Source organism: Fukomys damarensis, unplaced genomic scaffold (assembly GCF_012274545.1).
Source record: "Fukomys damarensis isolate Sample0158 unplaced genomic scaffold, DMR_v1.0_HiC HiC_scaffold_13, whole genome shotgun sequence".
Classification (NCBI taxonomy): Eukaryota; Metazoa; Chordata; class Mammalia; order Rodentia; family Bathyergidae; genus Fukomys; species Fukomys damarensis.
This window is the reverse complement of record NW_022900925.1, coordinates 23567255-23586491: the sequence shown is the minus strand read 5'-3', so window position 1 is coordinate 23586491 and position 19237 is coordinate 23567255. Positions and strand designations below refer to the sequence as shown.

General features: G+C 39.8%; 2 protein-coding genes and 1 long non-coding RNA gene across 10 annotated transcripts in view; 2 read left to right on the top strand and 1 right to left on the bottom strand.

Moving 5' to 3' along the window:
- LOC104864059 lies at positions 1-4472 on the top strand. 3 transcript variants are annotated; one of them, XR_780760.3, is made up of 4 exons: positions 1-84; positions 317-443; positions 563-809; positions 4299-4472. It is a non-coding gene; the product is annotated as an uncharacterized LOC104864059 (long non-coding RNA). The 3 variants fall into 3 exon arrangements; XR_780758.2 differs by having other exon boundaries at positions 7-84; positions 320-443; positions 563-699; XR_780759.2 differs by having other exon boundaries at positions 7-84; positions 320-443.
- The window catches only part of Acaca (acetyl-CoA carboxylase alpha), a 281891-nt gene that overhangs the window by 242494 nt on the left and 20160 nt on the right, over positions 1-19237 (bottom strand). The gene's annotated exons all lie outside the window — the stretch shown is intronic.
- CUNH17orf78 (chromosome unknown C17orf78 homolog) overlaps positions 9547-19237 on the top strand; it is a gene marked incomplete at its 3' end in the record, with an annotated part of 12803 nt that continues 3112 nt past the window's right edge. Inside the window, exons 1-3 of the mRNA XM_033762721.1 lie at positions 9547-9604; positions 11024-11110; positions 11994-12263. Coding sequence (XP_033618612.1) covers positions 9547-9604; positions 11024-11110; positions 11994-12263 — 415 coding nt within the window. The remainder of the gene's footprint in view (positions 9605-11023; positions 11111-11993; positions 12264-19237) is intronic.

Genomic DNA, 19237 nt, shown 5'->3' with positions numbered 1-19237 from the left:
CACGTGTGGGGCCAGCCCGCTGGCTCCCCCTCACGGCGGAGAAGGAAGCAGAGTAAATGGCCCCACAGGCACAGGGCCGAGAAAGTGAGGGTCCGAGCCCCGTGAGCATGTGTTGCGGGGAAAGGAACCCAGAAACCGAGGCAGGCGGGGAGGGGCAGCGGCGCGAGAGACCCGTATGGACCCCCGCGCATGACAGCTGTGTTTACGCATAGCTCCCTTCACATGTTGGGTTCCAAGTTAGTGCAGGCTAAGTTAGTTCCCTATTGTGGAACTCACTAAACAGGCCCCTTTTTTGCTTTGTTCCTCTTCCCCAAAGCAGACCACGCCAAAGGAAATGTAGGTGTGGGACCCTGGAGTGCTGAAAGGAACACTTGGTAAGGGAAGCTCAGTGAGAACGGCAGGGTACCAAAGTCAAGAGTCTTCTGCCTGCCCTGAGCAGAAAGGTAGGTGTCAATAAGTTTCTGGCTTACAATGGACAGTGCTTTCCATAATTCGTTAGAATTACATTAAGCCTTTGAGGTGAAGCCAACAAATTTCCCAAATTTTGTTTTACTTGAAACAGAAGACCATCATGGTGGCTGTGTTAAAAATAGTAACTGGAAGGAATCCCAACAAAATACAGTTGTTGGGCAAGGACACAACAAAAACTGCAGCAAATTGCAACATATAAGAATGGAGTTAAGTCCCAGCACCTGGCAGGTACTGAGTAAAGTACACAGTGTATTTTCTTAATCCTTAAACTTGTGATGAAGGCCAGGAGAAATGTGGAGGGTGACATTTGGCGGGAAGAAGTGAACTACACAACTCAGGTAAGAAGTTGCTAGGTGGACACCTAGGCAGGAAAAAAAGATTGATGAAGAAGGAACATATATATCTAGGATCCCTCAGATCGCCATTAGATAGTGGCTTCTCTAAGAGAATAAGTGTGATTTTGCCCACTTTTGAAGGAACAGGGATTTGGAAACAGAAACTTGGAAAGAAGATGTGAATTTCACAAAATAGTGACCCATATATTAGAGTAATTGAATCACTGGGATAAATGTCAGTTGGATGAAGGTAAAACCTCATAACAACAAAATTGAATTGACCAAGACTCCTTGGTTTAATGAGATGTTTGACATAATTGATTAAAACCTGTCCTGTGGCATACAATTGTGAACCCAGATACTCAGGCTGAGTCAGAAGGATCAAAATGTTCAAGGCCTGTCCAAAAATAATTTTTTAATACGATGTGCACTTAAATTTTTAAACATTATAGTAAAAGACATTTCCATTAATTCCCTCATCAAAATACTCCCCCTTACTTTGAATACACATCCCATTGTTCTTGCCATTTTCAGAAGCTGTTCTAGAAGTCCTCTTTCGTGTCTTTGTGTTTTTGTGGCTGCTTCAATGTCCCGAATCATTTCAAAATGCTTAACTTTTATGGTCTTTGACTTTGGGGAAGAGCTAGGAATCCCATGATGCAAGATCTAGTGACTAAGGTGGATAAGGACACAGGATAATGTTTTTACATTATATTGGATGGCAATCAACAGCATTCAACCTATTTTTGATATAAAGATAGTTATGAACGAACTCTAATTTGTCCTTACCACTTCCAAAGGATTTAATGTTACCATCAAATGTTAAGACAACTGGGCAGAGAAAAGGCAAAAAGCTCTTTAAGACTGTCTTTAAGACAGTCCTCAGCAACCCCTAAGTGTTGGGTTATTGGTGCCTGCCAAAACCTGCTTATCCCCATAATGGAACTGTGAAAAATCCTGTTCTAATGGCTGTCTGACTGTAGTTCCAAATTTCGTAAGAAGCTAGCTGCTCCATGAATTCTTGCCACACAGCCATTACGTCTGTAAGAGGCAGCAGAGGAGTAGAGCCCAAGGACAGAGAAAACTTACTACATAAGACTAACAGGTAGAAAAGAAGAGGGTGAGTAGTATATTTCAGAAGTTGAAACCAGAGGACTTTTATGGGCTGAATTGTATCCCCATATTCCTGTGCAGAAGTCCTAATAGCCAATACCTCAAAATATGAGTATATGTAGAATTAGAATCTTTAAAGATGTAATTAAATTTTTAAAAAGTCATTAGGATAGACCCTAATAAAATATGACTTATAAGAGACTAAGACACAGACACAGAGGGAAGAGCCTGTGAAGACAGGGAGAAGTCAACTATAACCCAAGGAAAAAAGTCTCAGAAGAAACAACTCTGCCAACACCTTATCTTGGACTTCTAGCCTCCCAAAATGTGAAGAAACCCATTTTTGTTGTTTAAGCAATTCTTCTTGTTTCTGTGTTGTACCTTATTACACCAGCCCCCCCCAATTAATACAAGGTCCTAAATATCAAATGGTTTCTAGGTTGTTCAGGAAGATTGTTGTACAAAGGTATCAAAGATTTATCTTGAGCATGACAGCTACCTTCCAACATTAAAGGTGGTCTATTTCCCTACTTTAAAGCCAGAAATGTCTGAGTGATTTTTGTCTTTAAAGTGATTACACTCTATTTCAGAATACAAAACTATTAAAACTCTACATTTCACTCCTTAGATGATTGCTATGTGAATTTGTAAAAGCCATAGATGAGAGCACAAATTCTGAAAAGTGGATAAACCCATATATATGTTTGTCACTGTCCAAGGAACTCCATTTGGCCCTTTATTGTAAATTCTACTTTAGGTCAGTGCTTCTCAAGTTATGTTCCACTGAACTCCTGAAACACTAAGGTGCTTCTTAAAAATGCAGATTTTAAGCGGGACATAGTGGTGCACGCCTATATACAAGGCTCTGAATTTGATCCCCAGCACTGAAAAAAACTGATTCTCAGCCCTGAACAGACTTTTTTTAAGCTACCATGGCAATTGTTCACTCTGAAGTTTGAGAGCACTAATTTAAGATTTATCATTATTGTTCCCTTGTTTGCTGCCAGACTGTCTTACAATGCCTTCTATACCTGTATTTCCAAGGTATGAAAGGCTATCGCTTCAGGCTTAAATTGAATCAAGGGAGAAAGGAAGGTGCCTTAGTAGAAAATGGAACAGTGAAGAAGCCTGTTGTAATGGCGGTCTGACCATAGCTCCAAATTTCTTTAAGTAGCAAGGCCTTTAGAAAAGGACAGAGAAAATACTGAGATGTTATTTCCCACTGACCCCTAATTCGCACATACTAATCTGTCTTCTGGTACTTATACCTTTGCTTAATCTGGCAGACTTATCCTTACTTCCTCCTATTTTTCCTGAATCTTTCTAGTCCTTGGAAATCCCATTTATTCCATCTTCTCCATTTTCCACTGATGTCTTCCTCCTTCCTCTCTCTTCCACTCTCCCCCTTGGTACTAGAGGTGAAACCTAGGGCCTTCACACTGAGCTACATCCTGTCCAACCTTTTGTCTTTTGAGACAGGGTCTTGATAAGTCACTAAATTGACAAATTTGGAATATTCCTACTTCAGCCTCACAGAGTGCACCCGGCCACCCTGACTTCTCCTCTAATCTCTTATAGCTATATGGTTGTCAACACATAGTTCAGCATTTAATTAGGCTATAATTTTGTGTGTGCATACTGGTTTCAGCTGTTCAGATAAATTTTAACAAACTTGAAGGCCCAGAACAGTTCTTATAGTTTAGTGCCCCTCTTTATAGCTTAGAGTAGGAATAAGTATAGCTATCACAAGTATTTCAATGACTGAAATGAAGATTCTTGCAGTAGCTTAGAGGTGACTCTGCTTCTGATGGCTGCTCATCAGCCTCCATATTGCCTCTGGGAGGCAAAGCCTCCAGCGGGATACTTAGCTGCTTTACAAGATAGAGTTCATAAAGAAACTCAGTGCCTTGCCAAGAAATGTGGCTCTTGTCATAAGATACAAGGAAAAGACACCAAGGCCTTATCTGAACACAATGTCCCTTTGTTCAGGTCAACCATTCAGGTTTACTCTGAGTTAAGAGTCTAAGAGAACTTCACACTATAAGGTCAGAAAATGTCCTCAGGCAGACCATTTTAGGTCTGGTCCTGATGGTGAAAGACAGGATTGCATAACAAAGAAAAGTGTTTATATTGGTTACTGTCCACAAGGTTTTCACATGGACATCAGAGTTTTTGCAAGGGCTACTTGTGTTTTCACATGGCATTTGAGCAGTCCCTCCCCCTTTATTATCCAATCCCAACACTTCCAGTCTCTAGTTACAATCTGAGTAATCACCAAATCTTAGATTTTAGCTTCTGCCTGTGATTATGATGGGGGGGTGGGCACTGAGAGACCTACAGGTAAAAAAAAACTATCACACAATTCTTATTTCTCAATAGACCTGCTGTGCCAGTATACCCCTTCTCTTAATGAAAACAGAAAAGAAGAAAGGAAGACTGGAGATGTAGCTTAGTTGCAGAGTGCTTGCTTGCATGCTGAAGACCCTGGTTTGATCCTCAGCACTGAAAAAAAAAAAAATGAAGATAACCAAAATGCAATGAAAAAAGAAAAGATACATACTTTAAGTCAATAAATGTGTAAGACCTAAATTACAAGCCCATGCTAAATGACAAAGGGCCTAGGGGACAGTGCTCTAACTCCCTCCCATTGTAGCCATAGCCCCAATCTTTGTTCTAACCCTAGCCTAGGAATGTAAGACAATCTTGTACTGTTTGAAGTCCGGATCCAAATTAATGTGTAAGTTAGTGGCTCTACACCTAGAGACCCCAAGCTAATTGTCAAGCTGTTTGCTCATCCAGGATGTCTTGGTAAACTTTGAAACATCCAATAATAGGTGGTATCTGTTAACTCATCAATATGTGACTGCCAAGTACGTGGCTGCTGACCACCAGCTCAAATCAGCAGACCTTTGTCCCCTCCCTGCAAGCCTAAAATTTAACATTTTTTACTCCCCTATAAAAAGGACCTCAGCCCCTGAGCTGGCGCCTCTCTGAGCCAGCTACTTGGTTCCGAGAGTGCCGTCTGGCCAGACTAATAAAGGTCTATTTACCATCTAGCCTGGTGTGTTCCTTCCTGGGTTTCTCGTTCCTCCGTCGAGCTCCCGGAGCCTCGTTGGGCTATAGGACCCAACATTGTGGAGGCCTTTTTGGTTGTTCATGCTCCGTGGAGTGGAAGTGAGACTTTGCGTCTTACAAATGTAGTGGCTATATCATTTGAATGGCTAAATTTTAGGGATGAATACAGATAAAGAACTCAAAACTGTTTCTCTAAGCCAAAGATACCTCGTTGTGCCTTGTGAGTAAAGAGCTTGAACTCTTTGATAAAATAGACTAGACTTTAAATCCATACTATGTCTCTATTTGCTCTGAGTCCCTTTCTGAGTCTCTTTCATTGTCTATAAATTAGATATAAAAGCAGCTGAGTGTGGTAGCACATGCCTATAAGCCCAGTACTCAGGAGGCTCAGTAAGAGGGTTGCTGTGAGATTGAGGCCAGCCTGGACTACATGGTGAGACTCCATCTCAAAAGAAAAAAATAAAAAAGCTACCTTGTAAGGTAGTTTGGATTAAATGACCTAACCAAAAGCTCTAAAAACTAAACAGAACAAAAATAAAATTTAAAAAAACGTAGTAGGGGGATTTTGAATAGTCTTAAGACAAAGAAAAATGTCTGAAAAAAATATATATATATATATCACACCAGTTGCCCAGATCTGATCATTACACATTGTACATGGTTTTTTGTTTTTGTTTGTTTTTTGTTTTTTTGTTTTGGTACTAGGGATCAAATTCAGGACCTTGCAGTTGCCAGGCAGGATCCCACACCACTGAGCTAAATCCCCGCCCCGTATACATGTTTTTGAAATGTTACAATATATCCCCTAAATATGTATAATTACTATGTATTATTTTTAAAATGTATTGCAAGGGCTGGGGATTTAGCTCAATGGTTCTGCCACTTGCCTTACAAGTGCAAAGTCCTGGAGTTCAATCCCTGTTACCAGAGAAAAGTATTATGAACTGGGTGTGGTACTATGTACCTCTAATCCCAGCACTTGGGAGGCTGAGGCAGGAGGACTGAGAGTTCAGGTCCAGCCTGGGATACACAGTGAATTCAAAGCCAACCTTACTACATAGGGAGACCCTGACTCAAAACGAGAAAGAGAAGAGAGGGAAGAGAGAGAGAATGAATTAAAAATAAAATACTGGCCGGGGATTTAGCTCAGTGGTTCCGCCGCCTGCCTCGCAAGCGCAGGGACCCAAGTTCGATCCCCAGTACCAAAAAAAAAAAAAAAAAAATGAAACTGTTGGGCTGGGCATTTAGCTCAGTGGTTCAGTGGCCTGCCTTGCAAGTGCAAGGACCTGATTAAAATACATAGATGGGGCTGGGATGTAGCTCAGTGGCACCACACCTTCCTGGCAAGTGCAATGTCCTGAGTTTGATCCCCAGTACCAAATAATAATAACAAATAGAATATGATTCAATTCCTATAATGATCAAAAGCAGGAAAATTAAGCAGCATATTTTTAGTGATACACAGTTCACTATTTTTACAAAGCACAGAAAAATCATAGTTTGGAGAAGGAAAAAGGGTATGGGCAAAGGGACAGACATAAAAAGAGCTTCTAAGATACTGGCAATGTTTAGTTTCTTAATTTGGATGATGGTTATGCAGCATTCACCTTGTAAATACATCACTTTTGCTATTACTTAAAATATACTTGCATTGTATATACTTTTCTATATATATGGTATATTCTACCATAAACTTTTTTAAAACAAAACAAAATGTACCCTTAAAAAAAAGAGTAGCAGTGTGGATGGAGGTAAGATCATTTTAGAGCTGGAGGAAGCCTTGGAAATCATCTTTCAAACACTTCATTGAAGAATGGCCCATCCAGAGAGGTTAACTGACTTATTCAAAGTGGTTCAGTTACCAAAGCTAATCTAGAACCTCATAAGGCTTCCTGGCTTTCTGTCAAGTGCTCCTTCTGTATTCTGATCCATGCCTAACATGCATGAGGCCCTGGGTTCAATCCCCAGTACCACAAAACAAAAGAGGCTACATCTCTAAACATAGTAAAATGCACTTATGCTATAGCTTTTATTCCTCCTAACTTTAATGGGTTTTGTGGGGAGTGGGGGTGGGAAAGGAGATCAGAAGGAAATCCTCTCCTCCACAGATACACCGAACACTTAGAAAATCAGCCTAAATATCTAGCAGCAGATAAACAGTTCTGAGTCTATTTCTCTACCAGTAGATACTTTGATTTGTAAAGTGAAAATTGAAACCCTCCTGCTTCTCTATACCCCACAGTATGGCAGGATATTTGGGTTTCTGAGTTATAAAATAAAAAGGGTCTGAGAGTTGATAAAGGAAAAATTCTTTGACTTTCTTTGGCCAATCACACCTTCTTTTTAGAGTAAAGTGAGGTGTTTCCTCCCCCCACACTTTTTTTAAACAAGGTATCACTATGTAGTTCAGGCTGGTCTTGAACTCAATATGGAACCCAGGCTGACCTCAAACTCGTGGTGATCCTCCTACCTCAGTTTGGAATTTTAGGCTTGTGCCACCAGGTGCAGCACAGTGAGTTCTTCTGTCACCTTGTGACACAGGATAATAGTGAACTCTCAGATCCACTTCTACCTCTGCTACAAGGTGGCAGCACCACACTGTGGCATCTAGAAATAAAATCTACAGACATTTTTAGATAGGACAACAGCAAGGAAGGTGTCAATACTGCAAAGTAGTAGAGAAATATGTAATCATGTTAAGGAAATACCAAATAAAAATCATAATACCCAGTGGGCTGTGGTGGCACATGCCTCTAATCCTGGCAATTTGGGAGGCTGATGCAGGAGGACTACAATTTCAAGGGCAGCCCAGCCAATTTAGGGAAACCGTGTCTTTAAAAATAAAATAAAGGTCTGGAATTGAGCTCAATGGTGCCATGCCTGCCTTGCAAACGCAAGGTCCTGAGTTCAATCCCCAGTACCAAAAACAAAACTAAAATAAAACACCAGGATGTAGCACAACCCTAGAATGCTTACCTAGCAATCTCAAGGAACTGGATTCAATCTCCAGTACCCCTCTCAAAAAATCAGGAAGGCAATAGAGCCCTTCATTTCTGCCCTAACTACGTTCTGTACTAAGAGAATCCAGCAACTATAGCAGGAAAAAGAAACAGTACCAATAAAGATTTGCACTGGGGCTGCATGCCCAGCACTTCCTCTCCTCCATCCACATTTCAGCCAACAAACATGCTATCCTTCAGTGACATCTCTTGCCTTTATCTTTCCCCATCAAAACTGTGATGCTCAACTTATCCAGATATAAATCTATATTAATGTGTTAGGAAACAAGGTGATATTTAAATTATGAATTGATTCAAGTTTCACGAAGCCCTCATGGGAAGTTCTTTGAACTCCCTTTATATCATTCTCAATTAAGAGTTTCTACTTTCAGAATCTTCTCATCCATAGATAATCCCTTGTTGACTCTAAAGGAGTACATTTAGAGCAGGCAGGAAAACTCCAAAGGCTCTGGATTTTAGGCAGTTATCTGAGTAGATTCATTTTTCCTTTATGATCCACTTAGCTATGCCATGAAAAAGTCATTAAAGTATTACAATAGATGTATACACTTTGCTAAAAGATACAATTTTGGGAAAGTCTTCAACAGCAATTATCTATGAAAAGTTTCCCTAACTGCAGACACTATTTCTCACCTATTGTATTTAGCTCTTTCTCAAAACCTCTTGGTCCAAGTCACAGGAATGTTTCTAACCACATTCCCTTCACTATTCGGGAGTGGAACTCCATACCTATGTATGTCTCTGCTCATGTGAGTTTATGCTGTTTGTCTGTGAGACAAGGTCTCACTGTGTAGTTCAGACTGGCCTTGAGCTCACTGTGAAGCCCATATTGGCCTCAAACTCTCAGCGATCTTCCTACCTCAGCTTCCCGAGTGTTGGGATTATAGGTGTGTGCCACTGTGTTGGGCTTATGTGAGTTTATGTGTATAACTACGAATGAATTCTAGAGATCCTTTGGGGTTTTTCAGTGTACACAAAATTGAGCTCCTGAGAAGTCAATTTCCTCAAGATGATACGGTTAAGAACAGGACTCATACTGAAACCCAATTCTATTGTTACTCCAGTGTAAGTCACTGACGCATTTAGTCCTATGCTCCTGCTCTATTCTAGAAATTATACTCCTTAATAGAAATAACCACATTTCTTTATATTGGTAAGTCCCTCTATGTGCCTGCATCAGAGAGCATGCATGTAAATAACTACATGTCTAACTACAAGTGTTTGTAAAGCATATCACTGGGTGTTATACCCTTTCTGCTAGGAAAACCAATAGGTGATTATAGTTCTCTATGTCAGTGCCAGCAACAAAGTCAGGAGAAGACCTTCTAAGTCAATCATTAATAAGCAGATCTGGCTGTTTCTCCATTCAGCTCTAGTTCTGGGTCTTCAGGAAATAAAACAAAAGTAATTAGGGTGGAACCAGCCTCCCCCAGGGTGAAAATAAAAGCAATTAGAAATAAGGCTTCCAGGGACTGACAGATTAACAGTGAACTGTTTTTGAAGAGTGTCCAAACTCATGTGTTTAAGCTAACATGAATACCATCTTAGTCTTCAGCCTAATCATTACATCCTATGATTCAAAGGAGAAAGGTAAGTACCTCTCTAGCCTAATATCATGGAAAATCCAAAGAGAGGCCTAGAAAGAATTTGGGGTCTTTTCCACCAGATAGGGATCTAGCCAGTATCTAGCAAGTGGTATTTTCCAGAAGTTATCCCATGTATCCTCTTGACTCTAAGTAGGATTGTAATTTACTCAACTCAAGAGAGATTGTGATGCATTATTTGGCTCACATAAATAGCGTTAAAAATCCTTTCACTGGGCCAGGGATTAGCTCAGTGTTTTCGCCACTTGCCTCACAAGCGCAAGGTCCTGAGTTCGATCCCCAGTACCACCCCCCAAAAAAAATCCTTTCACTGTCAGACAATTTTCTTTATAAGAAGGTACTGCCAAGATTTGGGTAGTGTTCTCATATAAGATTCCAAAATTCATAAAGCTCTCACAAAATGCTGCCTTTTTGATAAGGTGGCACATTCAAATAGATGAGGATGTTCTTGGGTGGGGAGAGCTGAGAGAAAAGGTGATACGGGGTAGAATGGCACTATTTTACTACTCTTTAGTAATTGTTTATTTAAAATGTGACTTTTTGGCTGGGCGTGTTGGCATATGCCTACAATCCAAGCACTTGGGAGGCTGAAGCAGGACGATTGCTGAGTTTGAAACCAGCATGGGCTACATAGTTGAGGCCAGCCTTAACTGCATAGTGAGATCTTGTCTCCAAAAAGGAATAAATAGATAAAATAAAATGTTATTTTTCAGTTTCCTAAGCATTTCATTTTTACAATTAAGAGTTAAGACAAAATATCCTAAGGTATAGTAGTAACCAATTTTACAAATTGAGAAAAGTTCTAAGCCCTTTGAGTCATATGCCAAAAAGTATATATAACTATGACCTTGGGCTCTGTAGAATCTATAGATACTACAAAAAGTATAAACAAATATGACCTACAGCTCTGTGGAATCTACAGAGATACTACTACAAGGCAATACTTAATCCAAAGTTCTCCTTAATGCAGCAGGCAGATAGAATAGGTGAGAGAAGAGAAAATAAGCATTTTTTGAGGGAATGTGTTGGCTAGTCTTTCATTGATTTAGTAACTTTACTTAACTCTTTCACTTTTCTATTTCCTAACAGTAACAGATTGATACTAAGTTTTCTTTCTTTCTTTTTTCTTTTTTTTTTCCCTGATAGTGGGGATCAAACTCAGGACCTTGCACTTGTGAGGCAGGTGTGGTACCACTGAGCTAAATCCCCAGCCCTCAGTTTTCTTTATAATAGGCTAACTCCTACTAGCCTGTTTTAAAGTCTTTTTTTTTTTAGGGAGTGTTTTATCTCCCCAGTTTCAAGTTTTATAAGCAGGAACTTCATTATTTTGTATCCCCCTCCAATGCCCAGAATTCTAATAAGTAAGTACCAATAAATCCTAATTCTTCTCCCTATCCCACCCCAGATCTCAGAGATAACACTTGCCAAGTGGAACAGCTGCCTGGGCTCTTCCCAAAGGATGTGAGAAGCATAAGGGACTTGCTAATGCAAGGTGGGGAGTACACCTTTTCTGGAAAATCACTTTGCCATTCTAAGAGTTTTTTACCTTTAAAAGATGCTTTATCTTGGCTGGGTGTAGTGGCACACACCTGTTATCCCAGCATTCGTGAGGCTGAGGCAGGAGGATCATTGCAGGTTTGAGGCCAGCCTGTATTACATAGTGAGCTCAAGGCCAGCCTGGACTATATAGTAAGACCTTGTCTTAAAAAAATATAAAACAAAATAAAATAAAATAAGCTTTATCTCTCCCTTGTTAGCTCAGATCTCAAATATCCTATTTTAAAGATCTGTATCCCCCAGGCTTTCTGGAAACTAATTTTTTCTTTTTATAGTAGTGGGAATTGAATAGGAGCTAATTTTTAAATTAACAGATTACCTAAGGTATGTCTATATAGATCAAACAAATGAGGTCATGAAGAGAGAGAAGGCAGCACCTAGAAAACAATTTATAACCATCTGCTTATGCTAAATTACCATCTTCATGGGACCTATGGCAGGATGAAAGAAAAGCAGGACTTGTATATTTAGTACCGTAAATATATACTGAGGAAGAAGTGAACTGAAACATGGGAAAGTGCAGCGATGGAAGTTTATGTTATTTTGGGAGGTTTTCTGGTAGTGGGGGTTGAACCTAGGAGGTTCTAAAGCTATATCTCCAGCCTTTTCTATTTTAGTTTGAGATAGGGTCTTGCTCACTGCCCAGGCTAGTCTCAAATTTGTGATCCTACTGCCTCAGCCTCCTGAAGAGCCGGGATTACAGGCCTGCCCCCTTGTGCCCACAAGCGGTGGCATACAGATTATGTATGCAAGTAGGTTAGCTGGGCACTGTTCAGATTAAGAACAAGATTCATTCTTCTGTCTGGCTCTCCTTCCAGAAGCTCACACAGAAGCCCAAAGGGACACATTCACTCAAAATCAAACTGTGGCTATCCTGCAGTACCTTGGCTCTGGGAACAAAGTGCATATCAACCTTTTATACTCAGACAGAAGGCCAGAGGCCAAGCATATTCTGAAGAACCTGACAGTTTCTGCTGCTCCCCACAGATACAACTCTGTTTCTCCAACCCGTTACCTAATCTTCACATCTAAGTTTTGCACTGGATCTCTCCAAACAGGCAGAGATGAGACTGGAAAAGGAGATGGGGGTAGACACTAAGTTTTATTTGGCAAGCTTGATGGTGGTAGGTGCTAATGCCAAAAGGAAGTAGGTTAATCTCCTTGGGCAAATCTATATCCTGAAAAATCAGTTTTCTAATCTCTAAGGTCACTTCTAGCTCTGGTATCCTGTGATTTTCATACAATCTGCATTTTTGATGAGTCTTCTTTTGAAAATTTTTTAAAAATTTCATTTCTTTTCAATGCACACAGTAGTGCTGAGAGTGTGATTCAGTGGAAAGAGTGCTTGCCTAATATGTGCAAGGCCCTGGGTTCAATCCTCAACACGAGAAAAAAAAAAGTCTTAGGCTGGGAATTTAGTTCAGTGGTTTCGGCGTCTGCTTCACAAGCGCAAGGACCCGAGTTTGATTCCTGGTACCGGAAAAAAAAAAAAAAGTCTTAAATTCATACAGTCAAATATTCAAACAGTACAGATTTACAGATTTTGTTTCCCTCCTTCTCCTGTTTGTTGATCTTCCATTTTTCTCTCTTTGAGGGAGCCACTATTACCAACTTACTATATTTCCTTCCAGAAATACTCTAAGCATATATGGATGCATGTATTTTTAAAGCATTAAGGCTAGCATACTGTACAGAATGGTTTCAGTGACGGGGGGTCGTCTTATTTAAGAAAAATTTTTTGAGACAGGGTCTTGCTATTTAGCCTAGGATAAGTGCTGGGATTACAGGCCTGTGTCACCATGCCCATCCATACACAGTGCTTTGCACCTTGTTCTTCTTTTTTTTTCATTTAATAATGTATCCTATAGGTTTGTTCCATATCCACATGCACAAATTTGTGTATGTGTGTGTGGTGTTACAGACTGAACCCAGAGTCTTGCACATGCTGAGTACATGCTCCACCACTGAGCTACATACACCCCCGGCCCTGTCTCACCACACTTTGCATTCTTGTTCTCCCATAACTAGTGGTTAAGAGTTCCTTTTTTATTTTTTATTTTTCTTAGAACACATTATAGTTCAGGCTGACCTCGAACTCATGAACAGCATGCCTCAGACTCCTGAATGTTGGAATTATAGGCATGCACCACCGTGGCTGATTTGGCAGTGGCTCTTGATTTTAGCCTCAAGTTTCTCTGCTTCTACTCTCCTTTCCTTCTCCCATGAATTCTTCTGTTCAAGTAGTTTCTGTCAATAGATCTGTATAGGTGGTTGCTCTTTTCATACAGGCAATCATACATGCTGCTGATATACTGCAAGAAAAATAAAACTTGACACTTGTAGAGAAACTGGGGGCTCATAAGCAGAATAATGGGGGAACTTTAAAAAACTATACTGGAGAGAGTAGTTTCTCAGGATATGGCCCAGCTATATTAAATTATATAACCTTATATGACTTTTCACTCATTTTATTGTATTTTCTAAATTATTAAATTATATCACTGATGACAATGTGTGGACAAAATCTCTTAAAATCTCAAAAATCTCTAGCAGAACTTTGGGCTTTCAATCACTCTATATCAAGTCAATCAGATTGGTTTTCTCTTAACTCGTGGACAGCCTGCTGGAGTCAGTGGCAGTAGTGATGGGTGGGCTTAAGTCAATTTGGAGCCTGCAGTGCTCTGGGCGGGTGAATGTAGTGCTATGCATTGTAGGACCCACAGCAGTTAGGAACAGTAGCTCTTAGAAATTCCTGAAAATGAAAAGTGAGGATAAGGGAAAGAAGAGATGTCAAACATCAACCTGACCTAATTAAAAAATTTGCCCTGAGCTAGCCTCTCAGGGAAGGAGGAAGAGTCCTCTTTCTTCATGACATGATAGCTGGTTCTCAGAAGAAGTTAAGCTAGTACCTTGTGTTATTTGAGCCATGGAAGTAGAATAGATGTCTGTGGGTTGGTATGGAACCTAACCAGCATTCACCCCCACATTTCTATGAAACCATAGTGATGAATCTCAAACAACCACCTAATAAATTGATATTTTTTCCAATAGTGAAGATTGAACCCAGGACCTTGTCCATACTAGGCAAGCATTTTATGACTGAAGTATCCCCCAGCCTCATTTTTTTTTTTTTTCGGTACTAGGGATCAAACTCGAGTCCTTGTGCTTGCAAGGCAGGTGGCGGAACCACTGAGCTAAATCCCCGGCCTCCCAGCCTCATTTTTAAGTTGAGACAGGGTCTCCCTAAGTTGCCCAAGCTGGCCTTGAATTTGCAATCCTCTTGCCTCAGCCTTCTGAGTATCAGACATTTACAGCTATGTGCCACTGTGGCTATAAAAATCCAGCATGAGCCAGGCATGGTGGCACATGTGTGAGCACATGTTTGTAATCCTAGTACTCAGGAGGCTGAGGCAAGGGAATTGCTGTAAGTTCAAGGCCAACCTGAATAAAACAGCAAGACCCTGTCTCAAAAAAAAAAAAATCCAGCATGTATGGACTTCTGAAACAACCCTTTTTAAAACTTTGAAACTGCCTATTCTGAATTTAAATTCACATGGAATACCAGGATGCAACAGATCTCAAATAGGGGAGAAGTAAAAATTATATAAGTGGTCAAACTTACAAGGCTGTGAAAGAGAAACACTGAAACTACCACACTGTGAATGAAATCAGTCAGCATAGGAGGATGTCAGAGAAAGAACCCAGTTCATGAAAATCTCCTTACAGTTAAATAGGAATTTGAAACTATAAGAAAAAATACTCTGCTACACAAAAGGTCATCAGAAGACATGGGTCAACATGAAATAAAGAAAAAGGTAAGATGTACTATTGTTTATGAAATTTAGCCAATGAAGAAACCTCTATTATAAATATTTACAGTGGTAAAAAATGATTCATTAAGTCTTTTGGGGCTTTTTGTTTTGTTTTTTGAGACAGGGTATCTATTTCTATGTAGTTCAGGCTGGGCTTGAACTCACAGATCCTCCTGCCTCAGCCTCTCGAATGCCAGGATTACAGGTGTGCTCCACCACACCCAGTTCATTAGGTCTTTATTACTTATGATAATGGTTTATACTACCTAGTTCATATTGCTCAGGTTCTATACTAATTAAGACATTTTAGGGCTGGGGATTCAGCTTAGTGGCACCGTGCCTGCCTTGAAAGCACAAGGTCCTGAGTTGATCCCCAGTACCATAAAAAAAAAAAGATGTAATCCATTGATGACCTTTAGCAAATTAAAGCTTCTGTTCCTGTATTTCTTCGCATGACATTTCCTGGAATCTTTGCAGCTTTCATGAATTATTCAAAGTTACATTTATCATACAGTTGATATTGCTGGAAGCTGGTCAGGACCTGTGCTTGCCAGGCAGGTGTGGCACCACTGAGCTAAATCTCCAGCCCTGGAATCTGTATTCTGATGGGCAGTATTGGCCCATTCATGAAGGAGCTTCTGCAGGTCATTGCAAGGGCCCAATGAAACCAAAATACTACTGCTAAGATATCACAGAACCATGAACCTGCTTGACTGTAAAAATCATTAGAAATGCCAAATATCCTTGACAGTGAAACTGGCATTAACAGAACCACTGCTCTGTCTACCTCTGTAGTAAACACCTTAGAGGATAGAAAAACATAAAAAGTATGTAATAAAGGAGCTTACTAGCCAGGAATGTAAGACAAAAATTAAATACATAAAACAATCACAGAGCCAAGAATGACAGTGATAATTTAATTGTTGAATTGTTTCCTGTGATTCAGAAGCATATATACAATTTGTGCACCCATTTGATTGAGACATTTCTACATATCAAAAAATTTTAAAGGTAATACAACTTCTAAAGAGTTTGTTTATATCTGAGAATTTATTTAACTCCAAATGAATCAGTTTCATTATCACCTGAGGAACTCTTGGAAGCAAATAGTCCGTAGAAGTGAGCCCAATAAAAGAGGGCACTGATAAATTTTTCTACCCTTTGGCACAGCTATTCTGCCTGTATGGTGTATGATCAATGGGTCTCAAAAGACCTTGCTCCAAATCATTCCTTTCTGTATCAAAACAGGCAAACCATATTCTTTTTGGATACTGAGGCAAAACAGAAATTGCCTGTTTTGCCTCAATATCCAAAACATGTCAGGTATTTTCCCCAATATCAGACATTTTAGAAATAATACATATTTTGAAGACATTTATCCTTTCATGAATGCTGTGTTTATTTGCACAACATGCTTAGTGAACATGCCTAAAATACAATAGGCTACAGGCAGTCCTCTTTGAATAATCAACTTATGCTCCTCCACCTAGATCATTAAATAAATTGGTGGCTATGTACAATACAATATTCAGAACAAAGAAATGGTCAAAGGAAACTCCGACTTAATGACTTTGCTTTTATTTGCATAACTCTTACATGCACTATATATATGTAATGCATAATCTGTGATGTATAACAGAACATAAAACTACAGTACTGTACTATACAGTATAGTCAGCAAAAATTACAGTACTGGAGGGCTGGGGATTTAGTTCAGTGGTTCTGCCCCCTGCCTTGTAAATGCAAGGTCCTGACTTTGATCCCCAGTAGCAAACAAAGAAGCCTAAAAATTACAGTATTGGATAAACAAGTGTACTGTACAAAAAGACACTGAAGCTCTATCAACAAGATGCACAGAACTGTACCCCAAAAAAAGTAGTCCAAACCGTCACTAAGCAGGTAGGGTTGTTAAAAAAGGAACATTTATATTATCCCTCTGGCTAGATGGCAGAGTTCTTACTCAAAGAGATAATCTCCAGGTTTCCCTCCTCTTTCAGTCACATCACTCAGTTGCAACATTTTCACACTTGCTTTCTCATTTTTGTTTCTGATTGTCACCTTACCAAATACTGTACCCATCTTATAGATAAGGATACCCGAATTAGGGAACTTCTATAATTTATTCAAACTAATATTTATCTTCATCTCATATCTCTCATATACAAATGTTATCACTTGAGAACTGATCCATACTATTCTATAAATGTACTTGCTTTCTTTTTGAACCTATCAACTTTAAAGCGTGTGTCTCTATTTCTGCCAACACTTTTTTTTTTTTTTTGAGACAAGTTCTCACTATGCAATTTAAGCTGGCCTTGAACTTGTGCCTCAGCCTCCCCAGTGCGGGATACAGGCATGTACCACTATGCCCAGCTAAACACCATTTTTTTTTTTGAGACAGGATCTTGCTTTGTAGTTCAGACTGGCTCTGAAGTTACTATGTAACCCAGGGTGGTTTTGAACTCTCAGTAATCCTCTTGCCTCAGCCTCCTGAGTGCTGGAATTACAGGTGTGTGTCACCACTCCCAGCTACCACCTTCTTGATTAAACTGAAATTAAGGACTCCTACCTGCCCTGTAATTTCATGTATAATATCTGGTATCCTGGTCATCAGCCTTTGAAGTAAAGAACTATCATTTTTCACATGGACTTAATTGAAATATGAAAGAGTAATTTAGAAAAATCAAGTAGAATTAACAGACTTTAATTTAATAAAGCAATGTTCTGAGACGATCAAAACTGGAATAAAAACCCAAGTGTGGTGGCACATACCTGTAAGCCCATCTACTCAGGAAGGAGGATTGCCAAGTTCAAGGCCAGCCTGGACAACTTAGCAAGACCTTGTCTCAAAATTTTTAAAAAGGGGTGCTGATGGTGGTGAAGGCTGGTATAGCTCAGTGGTAGCTAGCATGGACAAGGCCCTGGGCTCAATCCCCAGTCTTGTGAAAACATAAAAAAAGGAATAGAAACCACTGTTTGAGTGGCATTAAGTCAGTTTTGAAGGCACATAAAATCCAGACTTTACTCGGAATCCATTTGCTACTTGTCACTTCCACTACTAGTCTGAATCACCTGATCTCTCATTTGGATTTTCTGATAACCTTCTAGCATGTTATCTTGCTTCTTCCTTTGCCCCCATTATCCATTTTCAACAATGCAGCTCAGTGATATACTGAAACAAAGCTACCCTGTCATTCTTTCATTCAAAACTTTGTAGTAAATCTCCATTTTAATCAGAATAAAAATCAAAATCCTTAAACTGGTCTACCAGGCCTTGAGGGATATGGACCTGTTTACTCCAGAACCTCAACTCCTGCAGTTGTCCCCTTTGCTACCTCTGAGCTCTATACTGGCTGCCTTGCTTCTCCTCTACAATTGTGACATGTCAGACACACTCTGCCTTAGTGCATTTACACTCCTGTCCCCTCCACTTCTGTCATTCGTCCCACAGGCATGTTTGGCAGCTCCCCCTCCTCCTTCAAGTCTTGGCCCAATTCTTCCCGAGTCTTCACTTGTATTGAAGTTTCTTCAACTACTGTCCATCTGCACCCCTCACACTATTACTCTCTTATCTTGCTCTAGTTTCAGTGTTCTCTAGTAGCACTTATCCCTTCCTAATATACCATAAAGTATATTAATTTCACTATTGTCTGCTTCCTCTATCCTGCCCGTGCTCCTCCCTCTTCTGCCTGCTCCCTTGCTAGAATGTATCCAATTGATATATACATGATACTGAAGCAATGAATGACAGATATTCATTTTTAAACACTTGCTGAATGAATGAAATCAAGAAATATATGAAGCTGGGAGGTCTTTCCATCTTTCAGCTCCTCTTTCCTCAATCGTCTCAGAGTAGTTGACTTAGATTCTACTGAACAGACTTACAAATTATATATGATGTTCTTCCTTGGACTCTGGAGCCATCTTCATTAAAGAAAGAAACTTTCAATGGTACTACACTCTCTCTCTCTATTATTACTATGACCTTAGGAACATAGGTAAACAAGATATAGCTTACTCCTTCAGTCTGCTAATTAAAGGCTCCATAGGGTTTTAACCCATACCTTAGTATCTCTGTCCTCATTTACTCTTGGCATTATTTTGTGCCTACACTTTAAACTATGAACATATAGATCACTGAGTCCATAAGTAGAAGTTTAATATCAGGTGAGTAGAGGGCCAGGGATTTAGCTCAGTAGTTCCACTGTCTGCTTCATAACTGCAAGGTCCTGAGTTCAATCCCTGGTACA